We start from the raw sequence: 20,391 nt of genomic DNA, 5'->3' as shown, positions 1-20,391 counted from the left end.
CCAATCTAGACCACACACAAACCTCCTGGAAAAAAGCGAACAAGCAATACAAACTTCTATTAAAAGAAAAGAGAAAAAAACACTATACTAACCTAATAGACACGGAAACCCAAGACACCAAAAAACTATTCCAAATATTAAAGGATCTAACGAACACCAAACCCTATATGACCACAAACAATAACCCCCTCCCCTTCAGCCCCTCTCCTTGCAGAACACTTCAAGAATAAAATCACAAATACCAGAGCTTCCCTCAAAAATAACCTAGCCCACCTAATTGACATCATAACACCTCCCACAGAAAAAGAATCATGCGCTGCAGACAGAACTTGGTCCCAATTCCCTAAGATACACTGGACCGAATTCAACAAACTCTACAAGAAATACAGCCATGCATTCTGTGAACTCAACCACTGCCCACCTTATCTCCTATCATCAGCGAGCACTAAGTTCCGTACCCTACTCCTACACTGGATACAAACCATGCTCACAGAAGGCACCTTCCCAACTAATCTCAGCGAAATCATCATCACCCCAATCCTAAAAGACCCTAAAGGTCCAACAGATAACCCTTCCAATTACAGACCAATCACCTCAATACCTCTATATATCAAACTAACAGAAGGACTAGTAGCCAAATTCCTCAACAATTATCTCGAAGACCATGACCTACTCCACCCACGCAATCTGGCTTCAGAACTAACTTCTGTACTGAATCACTATTAGGCTCCCTTATCGACACAGTAAGACAACACCTCAGCACTGGAAAAAAAATGCTGCTAATACAGCTGGACCTGACGGCGGCTTTCGACCTAGTTGACCATAACATACTTCTCCAAATTTTGGACACTATAGGCATCTCAGACAAAGTATACTCATGGTTTGAAGGCTTCTTAAAATCCAGATCTTACAAAGTAAAATCAGACAAAGAAAAATCCAACCCGTGGTCCAACCCCTGTGGAGTCCCACAAGGATCTCCTCTTTCCCCTACACTCTTCAACCTATCTACAACCTCTCTCGGCATGTACCTGAACAAACAAGGTCTAACCTCTTACAGCTATGCTGATGACATCACCATCCTCATACCCTTTGACCAACCAAAGCTAGCAATGACAGACACACTACACCGAACACTACCCACAATTACGACGTGGATGGAAAATCACAAACTGAAACTCAACCCAGACAAAACTAAATTCATCCTCCTAGAAAATAACAAAGTCCCTACCACTACCAACTTAGTAATCAACTATCAATTACCCTCTACAAACCTCCCTAAAACTACTTGGCATGACTATTGACAGGGGATGCACCATGCGAACACAAATAAACAAAACGATACAGAAATCGTTCGCAGTCATGAGGAACCTTAGACAGGTCCGAAAATTCTTCGAAAGACCACAATTTTTGCTTCTAGTACAACCACTAATCCTCAGTATACTCGACTACTGCAACATCCTCTACCTCCCCTGCCCAGCAATAATGATTAAACAACTACAAACAATTCAAAATACAGCTTTGAGACTCGTCTACTCTTTGAAGAAATATGATCACATCACGGAAGCATACATCGACTCACACTGGCTTCCAATCCAAGAAAGAATACAATTCAAATTTTACTGTATACTATTAACGGGAAAAGCCCAGCCTACCTAAACAACCGCTTTATCCAAACTACCTCTACCAGATAAAAAAAAAACCCCCCCCTTTCACTCACCCCACAATCAAGGAAGTAAAACAGAAAAAACTTTACGACGGCCTACTAGCCACTCAAGCAGCAAGACTAGATAACCAAGTCTCCATCCTACTGACATCAACCCCTGACTACAAGAGGTTCAGAAAGGATATAAAAACTATACTCTTCAAGAAATTCCTTAGTAAAGCCTAATACCATGAACACTTCCCCTAACCTTAATCCTACCTTTCCCTCTCTCAGAAACTACCTCTGATCTAACTTTGTAACCCTTCCCTCCACAACTCTTATTGTAATCCGCTTTGAACCGAAAGATGAAGGCAGAATAGAAATATGTAATATAATGTAATGTAACCCTAGAGATGCTACTTGTGCCAGCAAAGAGGTATAGGGGGGGCAGAGAGAAGCCAGTGCCCCCATCAAGATGGTTTCCAGGGTGATACACCCTCATGCCCCTCCCCCCCTTACTACACCACTGGGTATAACAGTAATTCCCAACTTTGTCCTGGAATCTTACCTAACAGGATTAGATTCTCTGCATAGCCCCAATGAAAATAGATGAGGCCAATCTGCTTGTAGAATGGTCTAGAATGCATGGAAATGTATTCATCATATGTATCTTGAAAACCAGCCCTATTGTGTGAGATGGCAGCACCCGTACCTAGGGACTATATTGAGAAACACTGGTGTATGTCACACAGAATCTATTTGGACCGTTAGATTTAATTGGTGCTGAGTGTACAGAATCTGTAGCAGAGGAGAGCTGAGATTTTGCCTGTGCTCTGACCTCTGGCCTACCCTTCTGACCCAAGCAAAGATGTTACAAGCATAAGACAATGCTGGAAAGCTCTCCTCACCTTCACAAGTTCTGCCATCTCGTCCCAGCACTCGTCTGGTTCCACACTCACAGCGATGAGAGTTTTTGAGGTTCACACAGGTCTCACTGCAGCCTCCATTGTTCTGCTCACATTCATTCTCATCTGTGGGGGCCCAAAGACAAGCATTACTCAAATCACTCAGGATTAAACACAGGATAGCTGATTCAGAAATGGTAGAAAATCAGCTGAAAAATTTACTTTTTTTTTCTAGGTAAATGCAGAATATATTTTGATGGTCTGATGTAATGTGTTACATACAGAGTAGAGGTCTGCACGGGAACGGGGATTGCGGGAATCCCGCTGGTCCCGCGGGAATCCCCCCTAACCCACGGGACTCCCACGGGGACCCCCCTCTGGCCCACGGGACTCCCACGGGGACCCCCCTTCTAGCCAAAGGGACTCCCACGGTTATGGAAGGCTTTGGAAGCAGGGTTCGTCCACATAATATAATGGACATGTCAGCCTTAGTAAAAGAGGGGATTTATAAGTTAATTACCTGAACAGAAAACAAAAAAAGGGTTCCACCAAAGAGATTCCACAAGGAAAACAGCAGCGCAAACACAAAAGAAACTGTGGAATTGATGATCCTGTCAGAAGTAATTGCTGCTTTTTATGGGGACGGGCGGGGATGGAGGTAATTCCTTGCGGGGATGGGTGGGGACAGAGAGGATCCTGACGGGGACGGGTTGGGATGGAGAGGATCCTGACGGGGACGGGTTGGGACGGAGAGGATCCTGGCGGGGACGGGTGGGATTTCTGTCCCCGCGCAACTCTAATACAGAGTAGATAAATCCCTCTGCCCAGGGTCATACCCAGATTTTCAGCAGCATTAGCCACTGAATTTTCTTCTATTTATCCAGATAATTCTGGCTCTGCCCATTATACCTGTTCTGCCATTTGTTTCTTGCCACTTCTGCCCTTGTGGACCGACTACCCACTTGTGTTCTTGGCAAGGGGGTACTCCAGGACTGACTTGAGAAAAACTGCCTTAGGGGACATAAGACTTCTCCCCTTTACTATGTCTTATCTTTTATAAATTTTATTTCCTTTCTTACTTTTAATTGTTCATAAACCATTTTGATTTGTTCCCTCAAGAACAGCATTATATAAAGCCATTATAAAAAACCCATAGTGGCCATACCGAGTCAGACTACAGATTCATCTGGCATAGGGTTACCAGTTGTCCAGATTTCTCCAGACTTGTCCTCCTTTTGAGGACATGTCCGGGAGGTCTGTCTGAGTTTTGAAAAGAAATCACATCAGGAGGGGGCATCCGTGCATGCGCAGATGCGACGCAGTGACATCACGTGCACGCGTGCATGCATGTGACATCGCGTCACATCCATGCATGCGCAGATGCCTTCCTGCCCAATGAAAAGGCAGCGGGGCTAGGGGCGGAGCTGGGGGCGTAACAGAGCATGGATGGGCGGGCCTGGGGATGGGTCTAGGAGTCTGGATTGTACCGACGTAAAATATGATAACCCTAATCTGGCAGAATCCCTCAAAGTAGCAAGATTTGATGCTACCTACCCCCATGCATAAGCAGTGGCTTTACCTGGATCTACCTTAATATAGATTGTAGACTTACCCTCTAGAAACGTATTCAAACCGTTTTTTTTAACCTGGCTGTGCTACTTGCTGCCACCATATCCTCTGACAAGAAAGCAAATAGAATGTTAGGAAGTATCAGGAAAGGAATGGAAAGTCAAAGATGAAAATAATGCCCTTGTATCGCTCTATGGTACGGCCACAAGTTGAATACTGTGTGCAGTTCTGGTCGCTGTATCTCAAAAAAGACTTAGCAGAATTAGAAAAGGTACAGAGAAGGGCGACGAAAATTATAAAAGGTTTGGGACACCTTACCAATGAGGAAAGGCTAAAGTGGCTAGGGCTCTTCAGCAGGAAGAAGAGACGGCTCAGGGGTGATATGATAGAGGTCTATAAAATACTGAGTGGAGTGGAAAGGGTAGATGTGAAACACTTGTTCACTCTATCCAAAAATACTAGGACTAGAGGGTACGCAATGAAGCTACTAAGTAATAGATTTAAAACAAGCAAGAGAAAATATTTCTTCACACAAGGTGTAATTAAATTCTAGAATTCAATGCTTGAGAGTGTGGTGAAATCAGTTAGCTTGGTGGGGGTTTAAAAAAAGGCTTGGATAATTTCCTAAAAGAGAAGTCCTTAGGCCATTATTGAGATGGCTTAGGGATAGCCACAGCTTATTCCTAGGATAAGCAGCTTAAAATCTGTTTTACTACTGTAGTTGGGATCTAGCTAGGTACTTGGGGCCTGGGTTGGCCACTGTTGGAAAGAGTCCACTTGATGGACCTTCGATCTGTCAAAATATGGCAATTCTCATGTTCTTAAGAAACTCCAGAGCTTATCTATGTGTTGAGTGAAAAAATATTTCTCCTATTTGTTTTAAAAGTATTACTATGTACAGTAGCTTCATGGCATGCCCCTATCTTTGTAGCTTTTAAAAGAGTAAACAATTGATTTGTATTTACCCATTCCACTTCACTCGGGATTTTATAGACCTCTATCTGAGCCCTCCTCAGCCATCTCTTCTTCAAGCTAAAGAGTCTTAAACACTGTAGCCTTTCCTTATATGAGTAATTCCATCCCCTTGATTATTTTGGTTACCCTTTCCAAATCATAGTTACCAGATGCTAGGGTCCACCTTGGGGGTCAGCACTCAAGAAAAAGATCTGAGTGTAATCGTAGGCAATATGATGAAACCTTCCGCCCAATGTGCGACGGAGGTAAAAAAAAAAAATCAAACAAGATGCTATAAATTATTAGAAAAGGGATGGTAAACAAGACTAAGAATGTTATAATGCCTCTGTATTGCTCAATGGTGCGACCTCACCTTGAGTATTGCATCCAGTTCTGGTTTCCTTATCTCAAAAATGATATAGCAGCACTAGAAAAGGTTTAAAGAAGAGCAACCAAGATGATAAAGGGGATGGAGCTCCTCTTGTATGAGGAAAGACTAAAGGGCTCTTCAGCTTGGAAAAGAGACAGCTGAGGGGAGATATGATTGACGTCTACAAAATCCTGAGTGGCGTAGAATGGGTACAAGTGGATTGATTTTTTTACTGCATCAAGATTTTCAAAGACTAGGGAACACTCGATAAAGCTACAGAGTAATACTTTTAAAACCAATAGGAGGAAATATTTTTTTACTCAGAGAATGGTTAAGCTTTGGAACATGTTACCAGAGGATGTGGTAAGAGCGGTTACTGTAGTTAGTTTTAAAAAAGGTTTGGACAAGTTCCTAGAGGAAAAGTCCATAGTCTGCTGTTGATACAGACATGGGGGAAGCCACTGTTTGCCCTGGATCGATAGCATGGAGCTGCTACTATTTGTTTCTTGCCAGGTACTTGTGACTTGAATTAGCCTCTGTGAAGATGAGATATTGGGCAAGATGGACCCAGAAAGGCTATTCTTATGTTCTTTCAAAAATAGTTTCAGATTCTCCAAGCTTCACATAACTGTGTATACTGGTTAAGGTCTCAGCAGATTAGCAATAAGAAAAGACTGCAGGAATGCACTCCCAAAACAGCTGTAAACTAAATTAAATACAAAACATTTGCTTTAAACAGCAATACTATTAGGCAATCTGAGTGTAATCAGTGGTCTTCAAGTTTCAAGTTTCAAGTTTTATTAATTTTGATATACCAACCATCAAGTTAATATCTGGCTGGTTAACAATATGTTTAAAAGAAAGAGAAATTATACAAAACTAAAAAAAAGAGGCATTGTGTATATACATATAACATCACAAGACGAACTAGATGGTGAGGATAAAAGGGAAGGGAGGGTGAAGTTACATGTTTGAGAAGAAATTGGAGATAGTAGGGTAAGGATAAAACATAATGGAAGGGGGCGCTTTAAAGAAAGCGATTATTATCTTATACAGTGAAGGGATTAAAACCCTCTATAGTACTGGAAACGTATCTGCTTGCATGTACAATCTATCTGGAACTGCATTTGGATACCTACTAATACATACCTCTTCACGTTAAAACTTACCATGAAGCCCATCCGTCCAGGTGCTGCGGCATTTGCTAGAAAGGCCATCTTCGTCGGACTTAAAACTATTCTCCAATGCTGGTTGTCTCCTCACACGCCAACGGTTTCCCAGTGGCGCACACAAATGATCCAGTTGGCAGGTTATGAAAGACTATCCATTGCTGATATGAACTCTAAGGCTGGTTTACTGTACCTACGATGCTGGGTGCCTTTCTGTTCTACACTAACGCCGGTTGTACGTAGTAGATTGTTGAATTGACCTAACTTTCCTGGAGGCTGTTCCCATGGGTGGGTGGGAGGGTGGGAGGTATGAGGGGGGATGGGGGTTGGAGGGTGGGCAAATTGGATACTGTAGTGATGCTTAGGTAACTTGCTTGATGATCTGGCTGATCTTGTTCTGTTTATATGTAAAACCTAATAAAATTGTTTTAAACATAAAACCCTCTATTTCCCAGTACTGAATGCTTCTTTTTAGCAACAGAAGTCACAAAAATCCAGTTTAAATTCTGAAAAACACTTTAAAAGTTCTTATCATTTTTCCTTTGAAATATAACTCTAACTTAATTTAGAAATCTCGATAAATCATGAGAACCAGCAGAAAAGTTATTGACCCGCAACTCACACAAACTCATCTGTATCCTCCTTCATGGCCTTCTCATTATATGTACGCCTCAGCTCATAAGCAGGTTTATTTTGCAACATTTCTCATGAAATCAAACATTTACAGAAAATATTCTTTCAAAAATATTCACTCCTTCCACACACACACAAACTCCAGAGCTGACATACAAATTTTTACTCGGTAGCTACACACCCTGTCTTCATCAACTACTTGTGCTGCCTTAGGGCTCCTTTTACGAAGGCGCGTTAACACGCGGAATAGCACGCGCTAAAATGCCGCACGCGCTAGCCGCTACCGCTTCCTCTTGAGCAGGCGGCAGTTTTTCAGCTAGCGCGCGCTAATCCAGTGCGTGCATTAAAAACGCTAGCGCGCCTTCGTAAAAAGAGCCCTTAGTCTCTCTGCTCACAATAGCAGTCCTTGGGCTCTTAATGAGACAACTGCTATTAAGTGCAGCTTCCTGCTCAGACTCTCTGTCTCATCTTTTTGATCTCCCTGCAGCTCCCAAGCTTGGACCCAGCCTCTGAGCAGCTCTCAGCATTTCCCGTCTGCCTCTCTCCCCTGTAAGTGATTTAAATTTATTTATTTTTTCTTTGGTCCTGAGCTTGGAGCAGGGAGCATTTCTGATAATCCTGCTTTGGATGTTCTGGATTTCAACTTTCTACCTAAGATCCTAAATTTGGCTTCCAGAAGATCCTTCCTACATTTTCTTATATTGTTGTCTTTGCACATGTGGGTGCCAACTGGCTCGACCCCAGCGCAATCAAAAAATATTTTCTAAGTGATGTGTGATGCAGAGATACACAGCTTGCCATCTAGAGCAGTGATTCCCAACCCTGTCCTGGAGGAACACCAGGCCAGTCGGGTTTTCAGGCTAGCCCTAATGAATATGCATGAGAGAGATTTGCATATGATGGAAGTGATAGGCATGCAAATTTGCTTCATGCATATTCATTAGGGCTAGCCTGAAAACCCAATTGGCCTGGTGTTCCTCCAGGACAGGGTTGGGAACCACTGATCTAGAGAATGGGCACAGGAGTACAGAATCTGGCTAGCCAAGGTTTTGCCATGTGAATAAAGTCCTTCACCTTTAAAGTTGATAACTCCAATGGTTTGTGCTGTAGCAAATATCTTCATCTCTAGAACTATATGGTTTAGGCAGGGCTGCCCAAGTCCGGTCCTCGCGATCTACTGGCAGGCCAGGTTTTCAGGATGTCCACAATGAATATGCATGAGAGAGAGATTTGCATACCAAGAAGGCAGTGCAGACAAATCTCTCTCATGCATATTCATTGTGGATATCCTGAAAACCTGGCCTGCCAGTAGATCTCGAGGACCGGACTTGGGCAGCCCTGGTTTAGGGGATTAGTGCTACAGAAACTTATGGTTCTTGGACTCCATGGATTAGGTGATAGGCTTTGCAATACCAATTCTTTCACCTTGGACTTGATGACTCAGGGAAATAATGCAGGAATACATAGGGTTACCAGACATCCAGGAAAACCCAAACATGTCCTCTTTTTAAAGGACTGTCCAGGTTCCTGGATGGACTTTCCAAAACCCGGCAGTTTGTCTTGGTTTCAGAAAGCCCCGAGCTCCAGCCACATCGGGAGGGCCTTCAACATGAGTGCACGGATGATGTCACATGCATCCACGCATGCTGGAGGCCCTTCAGACGTGGCCTGGAGTTTGGGAGAAAGAGACGAGGCTTTTTGGGGGTGGGGGTGGAGCTGGATGCAGACCAGGGCAGGGCCATGTATCTGATTTTGTCCGTTTTTAAATATGGTAATCCTACATACAGAGGTCTTATCTCTATGAGGGATCAAGAGCCTGTTTATAAATGCTCCAGTCTTTCTTTTCGACGTCCCTCCGATCCGCTAACCAAAATTTATTCGTTGTTCCATCACTTAGACACATCAATATTATAAGAACCAGCATCTTTTCTGTCACAGCCCCCTCACCACTTAAGAGAAATCACAGCCCTTGATAAGTTTAACTCCAGTTTAAAAACTTTTCTCTTTAAAGATGCGTTTGAACCATAATTGTCCTTTTAAGGATGTTTTAATTTTATAGTAGTTCAGCCTTTTTGGCTAAGCTTTCTAGTTTACCCTCCTTTTGTTTTTTACCTATTTTTGTCCTTTTCTCTTCAAATATTGTAGTTCCTCCCCGGCTCCTTTTGTTCCAATTTGTTTTAGCTGTCTGTGGGTACGCTGTTTTTTGTTTTTTATGTTGTTTAGTTATTCCCTGTTTTTGTTATTTATTTTTTAATTATTAACTGTGTACAACCGCTTTGATTTTTGATAAGGCGATATATCAAATTTTAATAAACATGAAACATGAAAATCTGATTTAGTCCATCAGACCATAAGTTCATTGTGAAGTAAAATCTACAAAGATAGGTCCTACTACTATTAATTATTTCTACAGCGCTACCAGATGCATGCAGCGCTGCACAGAGCCACAAAGAATAAGAAAACAGTCCCTGCTCGAAAGAGCTTAGAATCTAAACAGGCAAGACAGACAAACAGGATGTCATGGATACAGTAAAGGGGAATGGTTAATCAGCAGGCTGGGTTGGAGGGCAGAGGGGAGTACAGGACAATCAAGCCATTGTGACATCACTGATGAGGTTGGCTCATATTGGTGGAATGAGGCATTATGACATCACAACCTCAGCTCTGCTTCCCAAAGACTGACTCCCTCTTCTACGAAATTACGCTAGCAGTTTCTAATGCGGTGAGCCGCACTGAATGGCCCGCGCTGCTCCCGATGCTCATAGAGTTCCTATGAGCGTTGGGAGCAGCGTGGGCCATTCAGCGCGGCTCCCCGTGCTAGAAACTGCTAGCTCAGTTTCGTAGAAGAGGGGGTGAAACTCTTTACACTACTACTACTATGAATTATTTCTATAGCGCTATCAGACGCATGCAGTGCTATGCAGAGTCACAAAGAAGAAGACAGTCCCTACTCAAAAGAACTTACAATCTAAACAGACAAGACAGACAAATAGAATGTCATGGATACAGTTATGGGGAATGGTTAATCAGCAGGCTGGGTTGGAGGGCAGAGGAATAGGGTTAAGGATTGAAGGCTATATCAAAAAGGTGGGTTTTCAGTCTGCTTTTAAACAAGGGAAGGGTCTTGATGGACAAACTCGGGTAATTTATTCCAGGCATAGGGGGCAACCAGATGAAAGGAACAAAGTCTGGAATTGGCAGTGGAGGAGAAGGGTAACACTAAGAGTGACTTATCTGAGGAACAGATAGAGTTCTCTAGGAGGTGTATAAGGAGAGAGAAGCGAGGAGAGATATTGAGGGGCAGCAGAATGAACACACGAGGGAAAAAAGGATAGAATTAAATATGTGAGGTCAGCACTTTGTTCCTGTATCAATGACCATCCCCTACCCCACCCTCTTCTTGCTCTTACCTAGACATGTCTGTCTGTCGGGCCCCAGTGTAGTTCCTTCAGCACACATACAATCCCCTGTGTCCAGACACTGCTGCCCATGACACTCGATCACATCGCAGATGTCATAGAAATCTGTAAGGAGCAAGAAGCACATGCAATTCATCCGCATAAAAGCACAACCTGAACAGCTATGTCTGCTCCAAAATCATCCAAAGATTTGTTTGCAAAACAAATTCCTCTTTCATTTTTTTCCAAGTGATATTAGCCTAGAAATTCTTGTCCATAAGGAGAAGAATAATTTTCAAGGTGCTCTGGTGAGGGCAGCCTCTACAAAAACAAAAAACGAACTGCAGACTCCTATGTACCGATGCAGGCAATGTTTATTATACCAAATATTTTATGCAGTTGAAAATACCATCTTATAACAAACCAAGGGACCTGACACGGTCCGTGTTTCGGGAGACACTCCTTCCTCAGAGGTCCATGGTTGCTAAGGTATAAATAAACCGCAATAAAAGGTATAAAACAGCCGTCTGTATGGTATCCTTCTCCACTTAGAGTGTGCGATGCAAAACTAGTTTTTGCTTTGGCTGGTGATACTGCAGTTTTCGTTGGATACCTTTGTGTTGTTCTTGAGGGCAGCCTCTAACCATATTCATTAAGGATAGCTTAAACGTGTTTAAATTGTTTTAAAATGTGTGTATTCTGACCATGTTCCAGACAAACTGTTCCTGTGTGGAGGTTTTGTGTGTGTGCAAGACATTTGCAAAGAATGGACACGCCAAACGGCATTGCTCCCATAATGACAAAATGGGCAAAAAAATCTGAATAACATAAAAATTCCTGTAAATGACACATGAACCAACACAAAATGAAAATTTTCTGGCTGTCCAGCCCTACCTATTATGTCTCATTGTTCTTCTCTTCCTCACCCTTTTGATTTTGATATGGTCCCAGGATTGTCAACTGGCTGGTATTTGCCCACCTGGATGTTGTTTTTTTTAAAATGAGAGGCCAGGGTTCAACAAGACAAAAAATTATCTGAGCTGATTTTCTGCCAACTGTTGCTGAGCTCAGGGGCAACTGTCTGTTGCAACTGCCCTCCCAATTTCTCTTTCCTGCCCAATCGAGAGGCACAACAGAAGGAAGAAATGCGCAGGACCTGCCTTCCACATATGCTTGCTAAAGTGATGCCAGTCCCCGTGCTCACCGATGCAGGATGTCTGTGCTGGAGGAGAAGCAACTGATATCACTTCAATGTGTATGTGCACAAGGCCAGTCATTACTTCTAAGACTACAGTGACTCTTGCAGTCCCAAATTTGGATGTAGTGTGCTGCAATAGGCAAGAAAGGGAATAAAGCTGAGAGGAAGAGATCAATATTAGAGGTGGATGGAGGTTAGTAGTGAAGACAGGAGAAAAGAGAAGCGGTCAATAATTTTTGTGTAGAATTCTCTCATCACAAAGTCCTGGTCCTCCCTGCTCTAGATCTGAAATCTCCTAACTTTTTTTTTTTTTATTTATATATTCAGTTTATATATATGGTTTACATGGATTTATTCAAGTATTACATGGAAAATACTCAAGTATTTTTCCCTTTGTCAATTGAACCAATTAAAACAGTTAAGTTAGGTGTCAGTAGAGCATCTACCACCACTTAACTAATGGTGCCATTTAGAGAATTTTGCTCCTAAGTGCTCATTAGGGCTTAATGCCTTTTAATAGAAATACTCCCAAATTTAAACCAAAAAAGACATAGTTACTATGCACCTCTGGTATAACATAACATTCCATTTGCATTCACTATAGAGCAGTGGTCTCAAACTCACGGCCCGCCAGGTAGTATTTTGAGGCCTTCGGTATGTTACCATTGTTCTGGAATGTTGCCCGCCTCACTGCTGTAACCTCACGCAAGCGCTTTCCTGCGTCTGTACGCGATTGTGAGGTGGAGTGGAGAGGACAATCGCGTACAGACGCAGGAAAGCGCTTGCGTGAGGTTACAGCAGTGAGGCGGGCAACGTTCCAGAATGTAAGATAACCATTGGAGGCAGTGCAGCTTCTGCGTGTGTATGTAATCTTGTGAACTCTCGCAAAATTTGGCACCTCTCCTGGCGGTAACTGCTTGATGTATGATGGCGGATGTGTCCGGTGCTAGAGGAGGTGAGAGCTGAAGGCGGTTGCGGACGTGACCACCGGACACTTAAGGCACAAGTTTTCCAGGCACAAGTCAAATATTGATTCTCACCTCTACAAAAAAGCCTAGAGGACTACACCAAAATCTTGTCTCTTGCAGTTGATACTTTAGATTAGAATCTAAATCACAATTTTGCATGAGGTAAAACTCTTTATAGTTTCCTTAATTTAAGCTATACACAACTGAAAGCAGTGCAACATGCAGAAAGTGAAAAACTATCTAAACTTCATTTTCTGCATGTTGCACTGCTTTCAGCTGTGTGTTGCTGAAATTATCAGAAGAAATCGAGGAAAGATTTATAAACTATAACTATAACCTCATGCAAAGTTGTCATTTCTTTAATAAGACATTAGCTATTTTTTCTGCGGCCTCTAAGTACCTACAAATCCAAAATGTGGCCCTGCAAAGGGTTTGCATTTGAGACCACTGCTATAGAGGCAAGGAAATGCTAACACTTTGAAATACAGGGTAGCTAAACAAATTTGAGATCCTGGATCAGGTGACAATAGCAGCCAATGGCATTAAAAATAATAAATTCAAGGGCATTGTAAATCTAAAAGAGTCAATCAGGAGCCCAACTGCTGAATTTTAGGGCTCCTTTTACAAAGGTGCGCTAGCGTTTTTAACGCACACACCGAATTAGCACGTGCTATAGCGCACACTAGCCAAAAATCTACCGCCTGCTCAAAAGGAGGCAGTAGTGGCTAGCACATGGGGCAATTTAGCACATGCTGTTCCGCGCGTTAAGGCCCTAGCATGGCTTTGTAAAAGGAGCCCTTAGTGTAACCAAGGTTATAAATAAATATTCTTGTAGGTTTAAGAATTTTGAGCTGTAAGTGTCACTTTTAGAATTTTGGATAGCACAACTTTCTCCAGGAAGTGAGCAGTGCTGGGGAGTTCCAAAACTGCCAAGGAGAGCAGTTGGAGGGAGTTGGGTTGGTTTGTTGGCAGAGACAGGAGTCTGTTATATGTTGTCTCTGTAAAATTGGTCTTTAGAGATCAATTTTCAATGTGGTAGCTTTGATTTTGATTTGGAAATTTTGGGATTTGAGCTGTGATATTAGTTTATTAGAAGTGGTGACTTTAATTCACATTTTAGAGAACCTTACTTGAGGTGAGATAAATTATCCTGAAGATAAAAGATATAATTTGAATGAAAGGGTTTTTAAAGAAAACCTAACTAGCAGTTTTGTTGAAGATAAGAACATAAGAACATAAGCAGTGCCTCCGCTGGGTCAGACCTCAGGTCCATCCTGCCCAGCAGTCCGCTCCCGCGGCGGCCCGAACAGGTCACGGCCTGTCTGAGACACCAGAAGGGGCCCCCTTGCCACCTTGGTTTCCCATTGAGTTTTATCTTCCCATCGAAGTCCTAACCCTCCGGTCTTGCACATGCACGACCTGGTCGGATTTCTATACTTATTACTTGGTTTGCTTTCTATACCTGTGTTACATCCCAGCACCTCTCTCAGTATCCCACGATCCCCCTATCCCTCAGGAATAGGGGGATCGTGGGATACTGAGATGTGTTTGATGTGATTGAAGGCTTTATAAAGAAAATCTGTTTTGAGTTGAACGTTCTAAATAAAATTGAACACTTGTGCTGGCAGGGCTGCATACTGCTATTGGATATTTATAGGTCCTGTAAAGGAATTGTATTGATTTTTAATTAAACCTTGGTTCAGTAGAAAGTGGGTGGGATTAGTTTTTAGGGAAATTTCAATTATTCTTTGTTTTATTTGGGTAGCTAATGGTCACAGTACTTATTTATTTATTTATTTATTTAAATCAAATAGGGATATAGGGTTTTGCTTCCTTTGTTTTTTATATAGATAGGGAGTAGGAGAAGCAAGCAAGAACAAAGAAGAAGGTTCCCAACACAAGAGAGTCAAATCCAACGCAAGGAAAAATAAGAAATTTACTTACCTGGATTCATCGGGTAGAGAAATCGAAAGAGAAGGAAAAACAAGTATCAACTCTCTTAGAGACTGTTTAATTGAAGTAGTATTTTCAAAATTTAGTACAATGTTACATTAAAATTATTGCACTTATCAGGTGTGTGAATAGTTTTCTTATACTTATTTATTTTATCCCGGTACTTAAAATTTTAGGATAAAGAAATTTTAAATGTAAATCTTTTACTTCCTTAAAGAAAACATAATTGAACCCTTGACCAAAATGATTATATTGTTGAGGAGTACACTTTGAGGAAGTAGCAGGTTACATTAGGCAAAAGTAACCAATCACAGAATAGAGGCTCTTTTCTACAAGTGCAAATTAAAATATCATTTAAAGAAAAGCCTTCGGCTCTATTTCTCGATTTAAGCTGTGAGGTAATAAGTTTGTCACTGAAAAAATAATCTGTTCTGGCTTACAGTATACCTGAAATCAGCTAATGAGTTGATATTTGGGGATTAGTTATGCGCATATATAGAAGCAGGTTATGGTGGTTAGAGATTACTTACGCCCACAGTATGTATGGAAGCAGACACTGGGTTTGGTCAGATGGTACACATAATACCCTCCTGGACAGGCTTTCACTTCTATGCTAGTATTCCACAGGCAGCAGTTGTTGTTGAAGCTGGCGCAAGCTTGTCTCTGAACAATGCCGTCAGACTCCTTGGGGTGACTCCCATTCAGCCAGATGGGTGCATGAGTGCCGCAGTGGTTTTCAGGGATGCAAAAGGTGGGCATGGCATCACCAGCCATGCCAGTGAAACGGTACCACTCTCCATCCAGCTTATTATCGCACATGGGCTGCCTTTGAGATTCATTGAAAACATGGTCTGTGTTCCTCCAGGGCTCGTTCAGGCTGATATAGGCAGAGCAAGGATCAAGGGCTGTAGGAAAGGCAGAGAGAAAACTAGATTAATCATTATTAACGAGTTTGTGTTTCTCAGACTGCCAGATTATAAAGTGCACCTTCAAACTCTTTTCTACTTCTTTTCTACATTGTTTAATTATTAAACTAAAGAGGGGAATTGTAGCCTAGAGTTAGAGCACTAGGCTAATAGGAAGACTGGTTCAAATCTCAATACTGCTCTATGTGCATCTTGGGCAAATGCTAAATGCTAAGAAAAGCCATAGGTATAAAATGTGCTTCTTAGCATTCAGCACACACTAAGCCAGACATGGACAAACTACAGCCCATGAGCCATATCCGGCCTGTTTAGTTTTTTTAATCCAGCCTGCCAAATTTGTCTAAATTTTATTATTAAACGACATTCGTTTTGCATTTTTTCTGCAATGCCTGTGTTTTCCCTGTTGGCGGCCAGGTTGATGATCTCAATAGAGCCATCCAGGCAGACCATGGCCAAGCACTCCAAGCGGCCGCAGTAATGCAGACAGTGGACCCTCGAGGACATGAAGCGGAAAAAGTGGACCCGGTGCACCTGGAACTCCCCCATGGCAAGCTGCAGCTGTGCGAGACGCATGCGTACACACAGGTGTTGGGCCACCGGCCAGAAGTGGAAGTAGGCCACTCCATCCATCTGCTCTTGGTCCGGCCCCTTTGTCAAATTTAAGAACCCATTGTGGCCCACAAGTCAAAAAATTTGCCCACCCCTGCACTAAGCTATAGTGTGGTTCACTGGTAGAGCTGCTCACCCAGAGGCTGTGAGATCAAATTCCAGTGCTGCTCCTTCGGACCCTGGGTAAGTCACCTAATCTTCCTATGCCCACTGCTTTGAAATGCCAAAGCCACAAAAAGGTGGTATACAAGTCCCCGTTCCCTTCCCTTATTAAAAGGGTCTCTTTAGATTGTAAGCCCTCTGAGGAAAGGTAAAGTGTACCTTGAGCTACTATTGAGAAAATGTGAGAGCTAAATACATAAATTCTCTTCAGATGGCAGAACATCTGTAACAGGAAGCAGTTCTGTTACACAATCATTTTCCACAGAACTCTTAGTGACTTGCAAAAGTGCCTTAAGCCCTGCAAGACTACCACAAAGAGAGAGCGAAAAGTTCCCCAAATTAAAGTGAAGCAGAAAGTGTTTATATGCTGCAAGCACTTGTTAAAATCTTTGTCTCATATGACCACTGAACAAAGACAAGAGAAGATGTTCCCCTAATTACCAAATAGTTCTCAGCTTGAAAAACTTTGCTTCCTACCTAAAGAGGGAAATTTGCACATCTCTTCTCTCTAAGAGTGCCTAAGAATGCTATACTTCAGACCCCTTGCCAAAGGCTGTAGAGAGAACCTCTTAAGAAGAGGGGGTTTTATGCAGTGACGTAGCAAAGGTAGGAGGCGTGCGCCTTCCCTTCCTCTCCGTATCTCTTTAACTCTTAGCCAACGCGAGCAGCATCTCCAACCTGCTGCTTGTGCCGGCCTCGACTCTCCCTCTGTCATGTCATGGTCCCGCAACCAGGAAGTGACTTCAGAGGGAGAGCTGAGGCCAGCGCAAGCAGCAGGTTAGAGATGCTGCTTGCACCGGTGAAGAGTCAAAGAGGTACTTTGGGCCCCCACCAAGACAGCACCCAGGACAGTCCACCCCTCTAACTATGCCTCTGGTTTATGCATAATGACCATAGACCTACATGTCTTCTTTCCTGGAGTGCCTGAAGAAAGAAAAAGACTTGATTTGAGATCCAAAGCATCCTGCAAAAGCCTTCTACCTGAACAGAGCTAAGGATTGATATTCAAAAAGCTAACTCTTCCCAGGGCCATACATCTTGCCACAGAGATCAAAAGCCTAGCGCTGTGGCTGTCAAAGCGTATCCAAGGCAATGGCCCTATTCTCCATGGAAAGCAATCAGCTTGCAAAGTATTATACTTTTATTGCACTCTAAATAGCACATAGCAATTTCCCCCTGAGTTCTGCCGCTGTCCCTGCCCCTGCCCCATTCCTGTAAGCACTGCCTTAACCGCACAAGCCTTGAACATTTATGATTTTAAAGCGTTTGAGGCTTGTGCAGCTGAAAACGGAGCATGCAGGAAAGGGACAGGAAAAGAACTCACGGGGACAGGGAAATTGAGTTCCTGCGGGAACGAAGGGGAAAAATTTGTCCCCATGTCATTCTCTAATCTAGGTCTCCTGAATCCAGCTGCTTTCTGCTCAAGGAAAAAAACAGCTATCATTTTAAAGGAAACAGGCAAGGAGCAAAGTTTTGCAATTGCAGTCGCTACCTTTCTTTCCAGTGTGCTCATCTTTACCACCAGCATCCAGATATAGCCAGTATGGATCATTTTATCCGGTCTGGTTTACATAGATAAAGATAGCAGAGTACTTAAGATGAAACACCCCCCCCCCCCAAAAAAGAACAAGAAATAGAAGCATTTTGTTTGAGTAATGAAGCAGCACCAAAGAGTATCTAATATAATAAAATGATAGGCCGCGCTACACAATGATAGGCCGCTCTACACAAGCCAGACCGCAGCCAGACGACGATCTGGATAGGGGGAGCAGGCAAGGGGTGGTGATGGACAGCCAAGGAAAAAGAAAGGCAGAAAGAAAGAAAGCGGCTAAGGAGAGAGAGAGAAAGAAATAAAGACAGACACACACACATATGTTCTAGCACCCGTTAATGTAATGGGCTTAAAGACTAGTCAAAAAGAAAAATGTGAGCTCTTCATAATGCATTCTTCCACAGTTTCTGAACGGAAGACCATCCGCGGCAGAAACTTAATGGTAAAATAAATATTCATTGACAAGATAAAGAAATGGACACCAACTGCAGAACTGTGTGTGCTATCTGCGTGCAGCAAAGCACATTTCGGTACAATAGCAAGCATGCATTACTACAGCAATGAACACCTTGCAATAAAGCTTTTTTTTTAATCTGCCCATCCTTTTCTCCTTCTCTCCCTTGCAGCACATTCATCGCAGCTGTTAAAACGAATATAGATTAAAATCTACTGCAAACGTAGAGATCTAGAAGCTCATTTTTCATGGAAAAGACCAGATTTTTTTAAAATGTTATGATAACTTTTGATAGGATGAAGAAAAAAAAAGATTCAGAAATGTTGTATGGGCTTTTAAGACAACAGAGATCCCATTTGAAAAAGAAAAAAAAAAAGACACCTGAATTGCAGAAAGTTCATCTTTGAGTAATCCAATTGTTGATTCAGTTGAGGGTATCACAGAGTCAAATAATTCAGGTATGTTGAAGATTTCATTTTTTGTATTAGACTTCTAACTTTCTATGCATACTTAACAGATTGAAATCCCAGGTCTGACATATTTCTTTTATTCAGAAGCATAAGTCACTACTGTGACCAGCAGTAAACCAAGTAGTCAGAGACCAAGAAAATGTGGCAGAAAGATACAGAAATATTTGTCATCGTATTGAGCGTGACAGGCTTGATTAAAAAGCACACCTTGATAGATTCCTTACATCCTATGACCTCCAGAAGGAAGTTCTCTGTGGGATGATGCAAATACTATGGCAAGCATTAGGAGTAAATTTGAGAGAATGAGATCATGTGCCATTATTATGAGTCATTACATACAGTGCTCACAACTAACCCATTTGGAGATGCTGCACCTGAGAGAGTACATAGAAAGCTAAAAATAAACAAAATGTCAACCCAAGCTTTTAATATTTGTATGCCCTAAAGTTCACAATCGAATGGAAGTCATTTATAACAAACACAGAGCTCTTTCTCTCTCTTATTCATTACTTTATAGTAGAGTGAGGATGAGTACAATGGACCAGCGGTTCCTTCCTTGACTATCGTACCATGTTACAGCATCACTGCACTTACCTATTGGTGTTACCACTGAAAATCTGGAGTAGAGGCAAAAGGCAAAGAGAAGAATTTGCAATATGTGAGCCGTCCAAGTCCAAGCGATAGAGTGAAACAAAAGCATTTTATCTTTTGACTTCTTGCGCTTGTTTCTCTTTCCTATCCCTCTGGTGTTTTATCTTAGTTTCTTCTCAGTCTTTTTTTCCAGTCTTTCTCACTGCACACTTCTCTTTCCTCTCTAGGTTACTGTACTTTTCCTCTGTCTATTCTCTATTGCATTTATTCCCCTGCCCTTGTCTGCTGTTCTTTTCCTCTTTCTCATACACGTTTCACCACTGGTTTTCTATCCTTACTCTAAATCCTATTTTTATTTGTCTCTTGCTTTCCCCCTGCCTTTTCTCTCCTTCTTGCTTGGTGCTTGTCTCTGTTTAGTGGTGACTCTGCCCTTCTGTTGCTTTATTTTCCTTCTTCCTGTCTTTCTGTTATTCCACTTACTAGCTTTGTGGTTCTCTCTCTAATGCTCTGACCTTTTTTTTTTTTCCTATTATCTGAGTCTTTTCTTTCTTTTATTATTGACAGCTCCTTGGAGAAGTTCATTTATCAGTTGTGCTAAAGTCTTTATCAAAGGAACAGGATGAGATGTGTGGCATGGCTGCAGCCTTGACCTATACACAGAGGCCTGCCTTGTCAGCAGGGCTGTTTCACTGATCTATCCATGATCCCATCCTCCTATTGTCTTCTCCTTTTAGCTGCCTGCGAGTGACCACGGTCTTATCTGAAAGGAAACTGGGATGAGGAGACATCAGCTAGCTGGATATTTGCCATTATCTCTTCTCTTTCCTCTCCAGATCATTGTAAATGGAGGCAGTTTACCAGCACGGAT

General features: G+C 42.3%; 1 protein-coding gene across 1 annotated transcript in view; it reads right to left on the bottom strand.

Annotated features, from left to right (window-relative positions):
• The window catches only part of OIT3 (oncoprotein induced transcript 3), a 34,366-nt gene extending 14,305 nt beyond the window's left edge, over nt 1-20,061 (bottom strand). The window contains exons 1-4 of the mRNA XM_033943428.1: nt 19,527-20,061; nt 15,290-15,664; nt 10,653-10,766; nt 2,551-2,673 (exon numbers count right to left, since the gene is read on the bottom strand). Coding sequence (XP_033799319.1) covers nt 2,551-2,673; nt 10,653-10,766; nt 15,290-15,664; nt 19,527-19,632 — 718 coding nt within the window. The 5' untranslated portion in view covers nt 19,633-20,061. The remainder of the gene's footprint in view (nt 1-2,550; nt 2,674-10,652; nt 10,767-15,289; nt 15,665-19,526) is intronic.
• Between the last annotated feature and the right edge of the window lie 330 nt (nt 20,062-20,391).

This window comes from Geotrypetes seraphini, chromosome 4 (assembly GCF_902459505.1).
Source record: "Geotrypetes seraphini chromosome 4, aGeoSer1.1, whole genome shotgun sequence".
NCBI lineage: Eukaryota > Metazoa > Chordata > Amphibia > Gymnophiona > Dermophiidae > Geotrypetes > Geotrypetes seraphini.
Note: the sequence above shows the minus strand (reverse complement) of the source record. Positions and strands in the feature narration are given on the sequence as shown.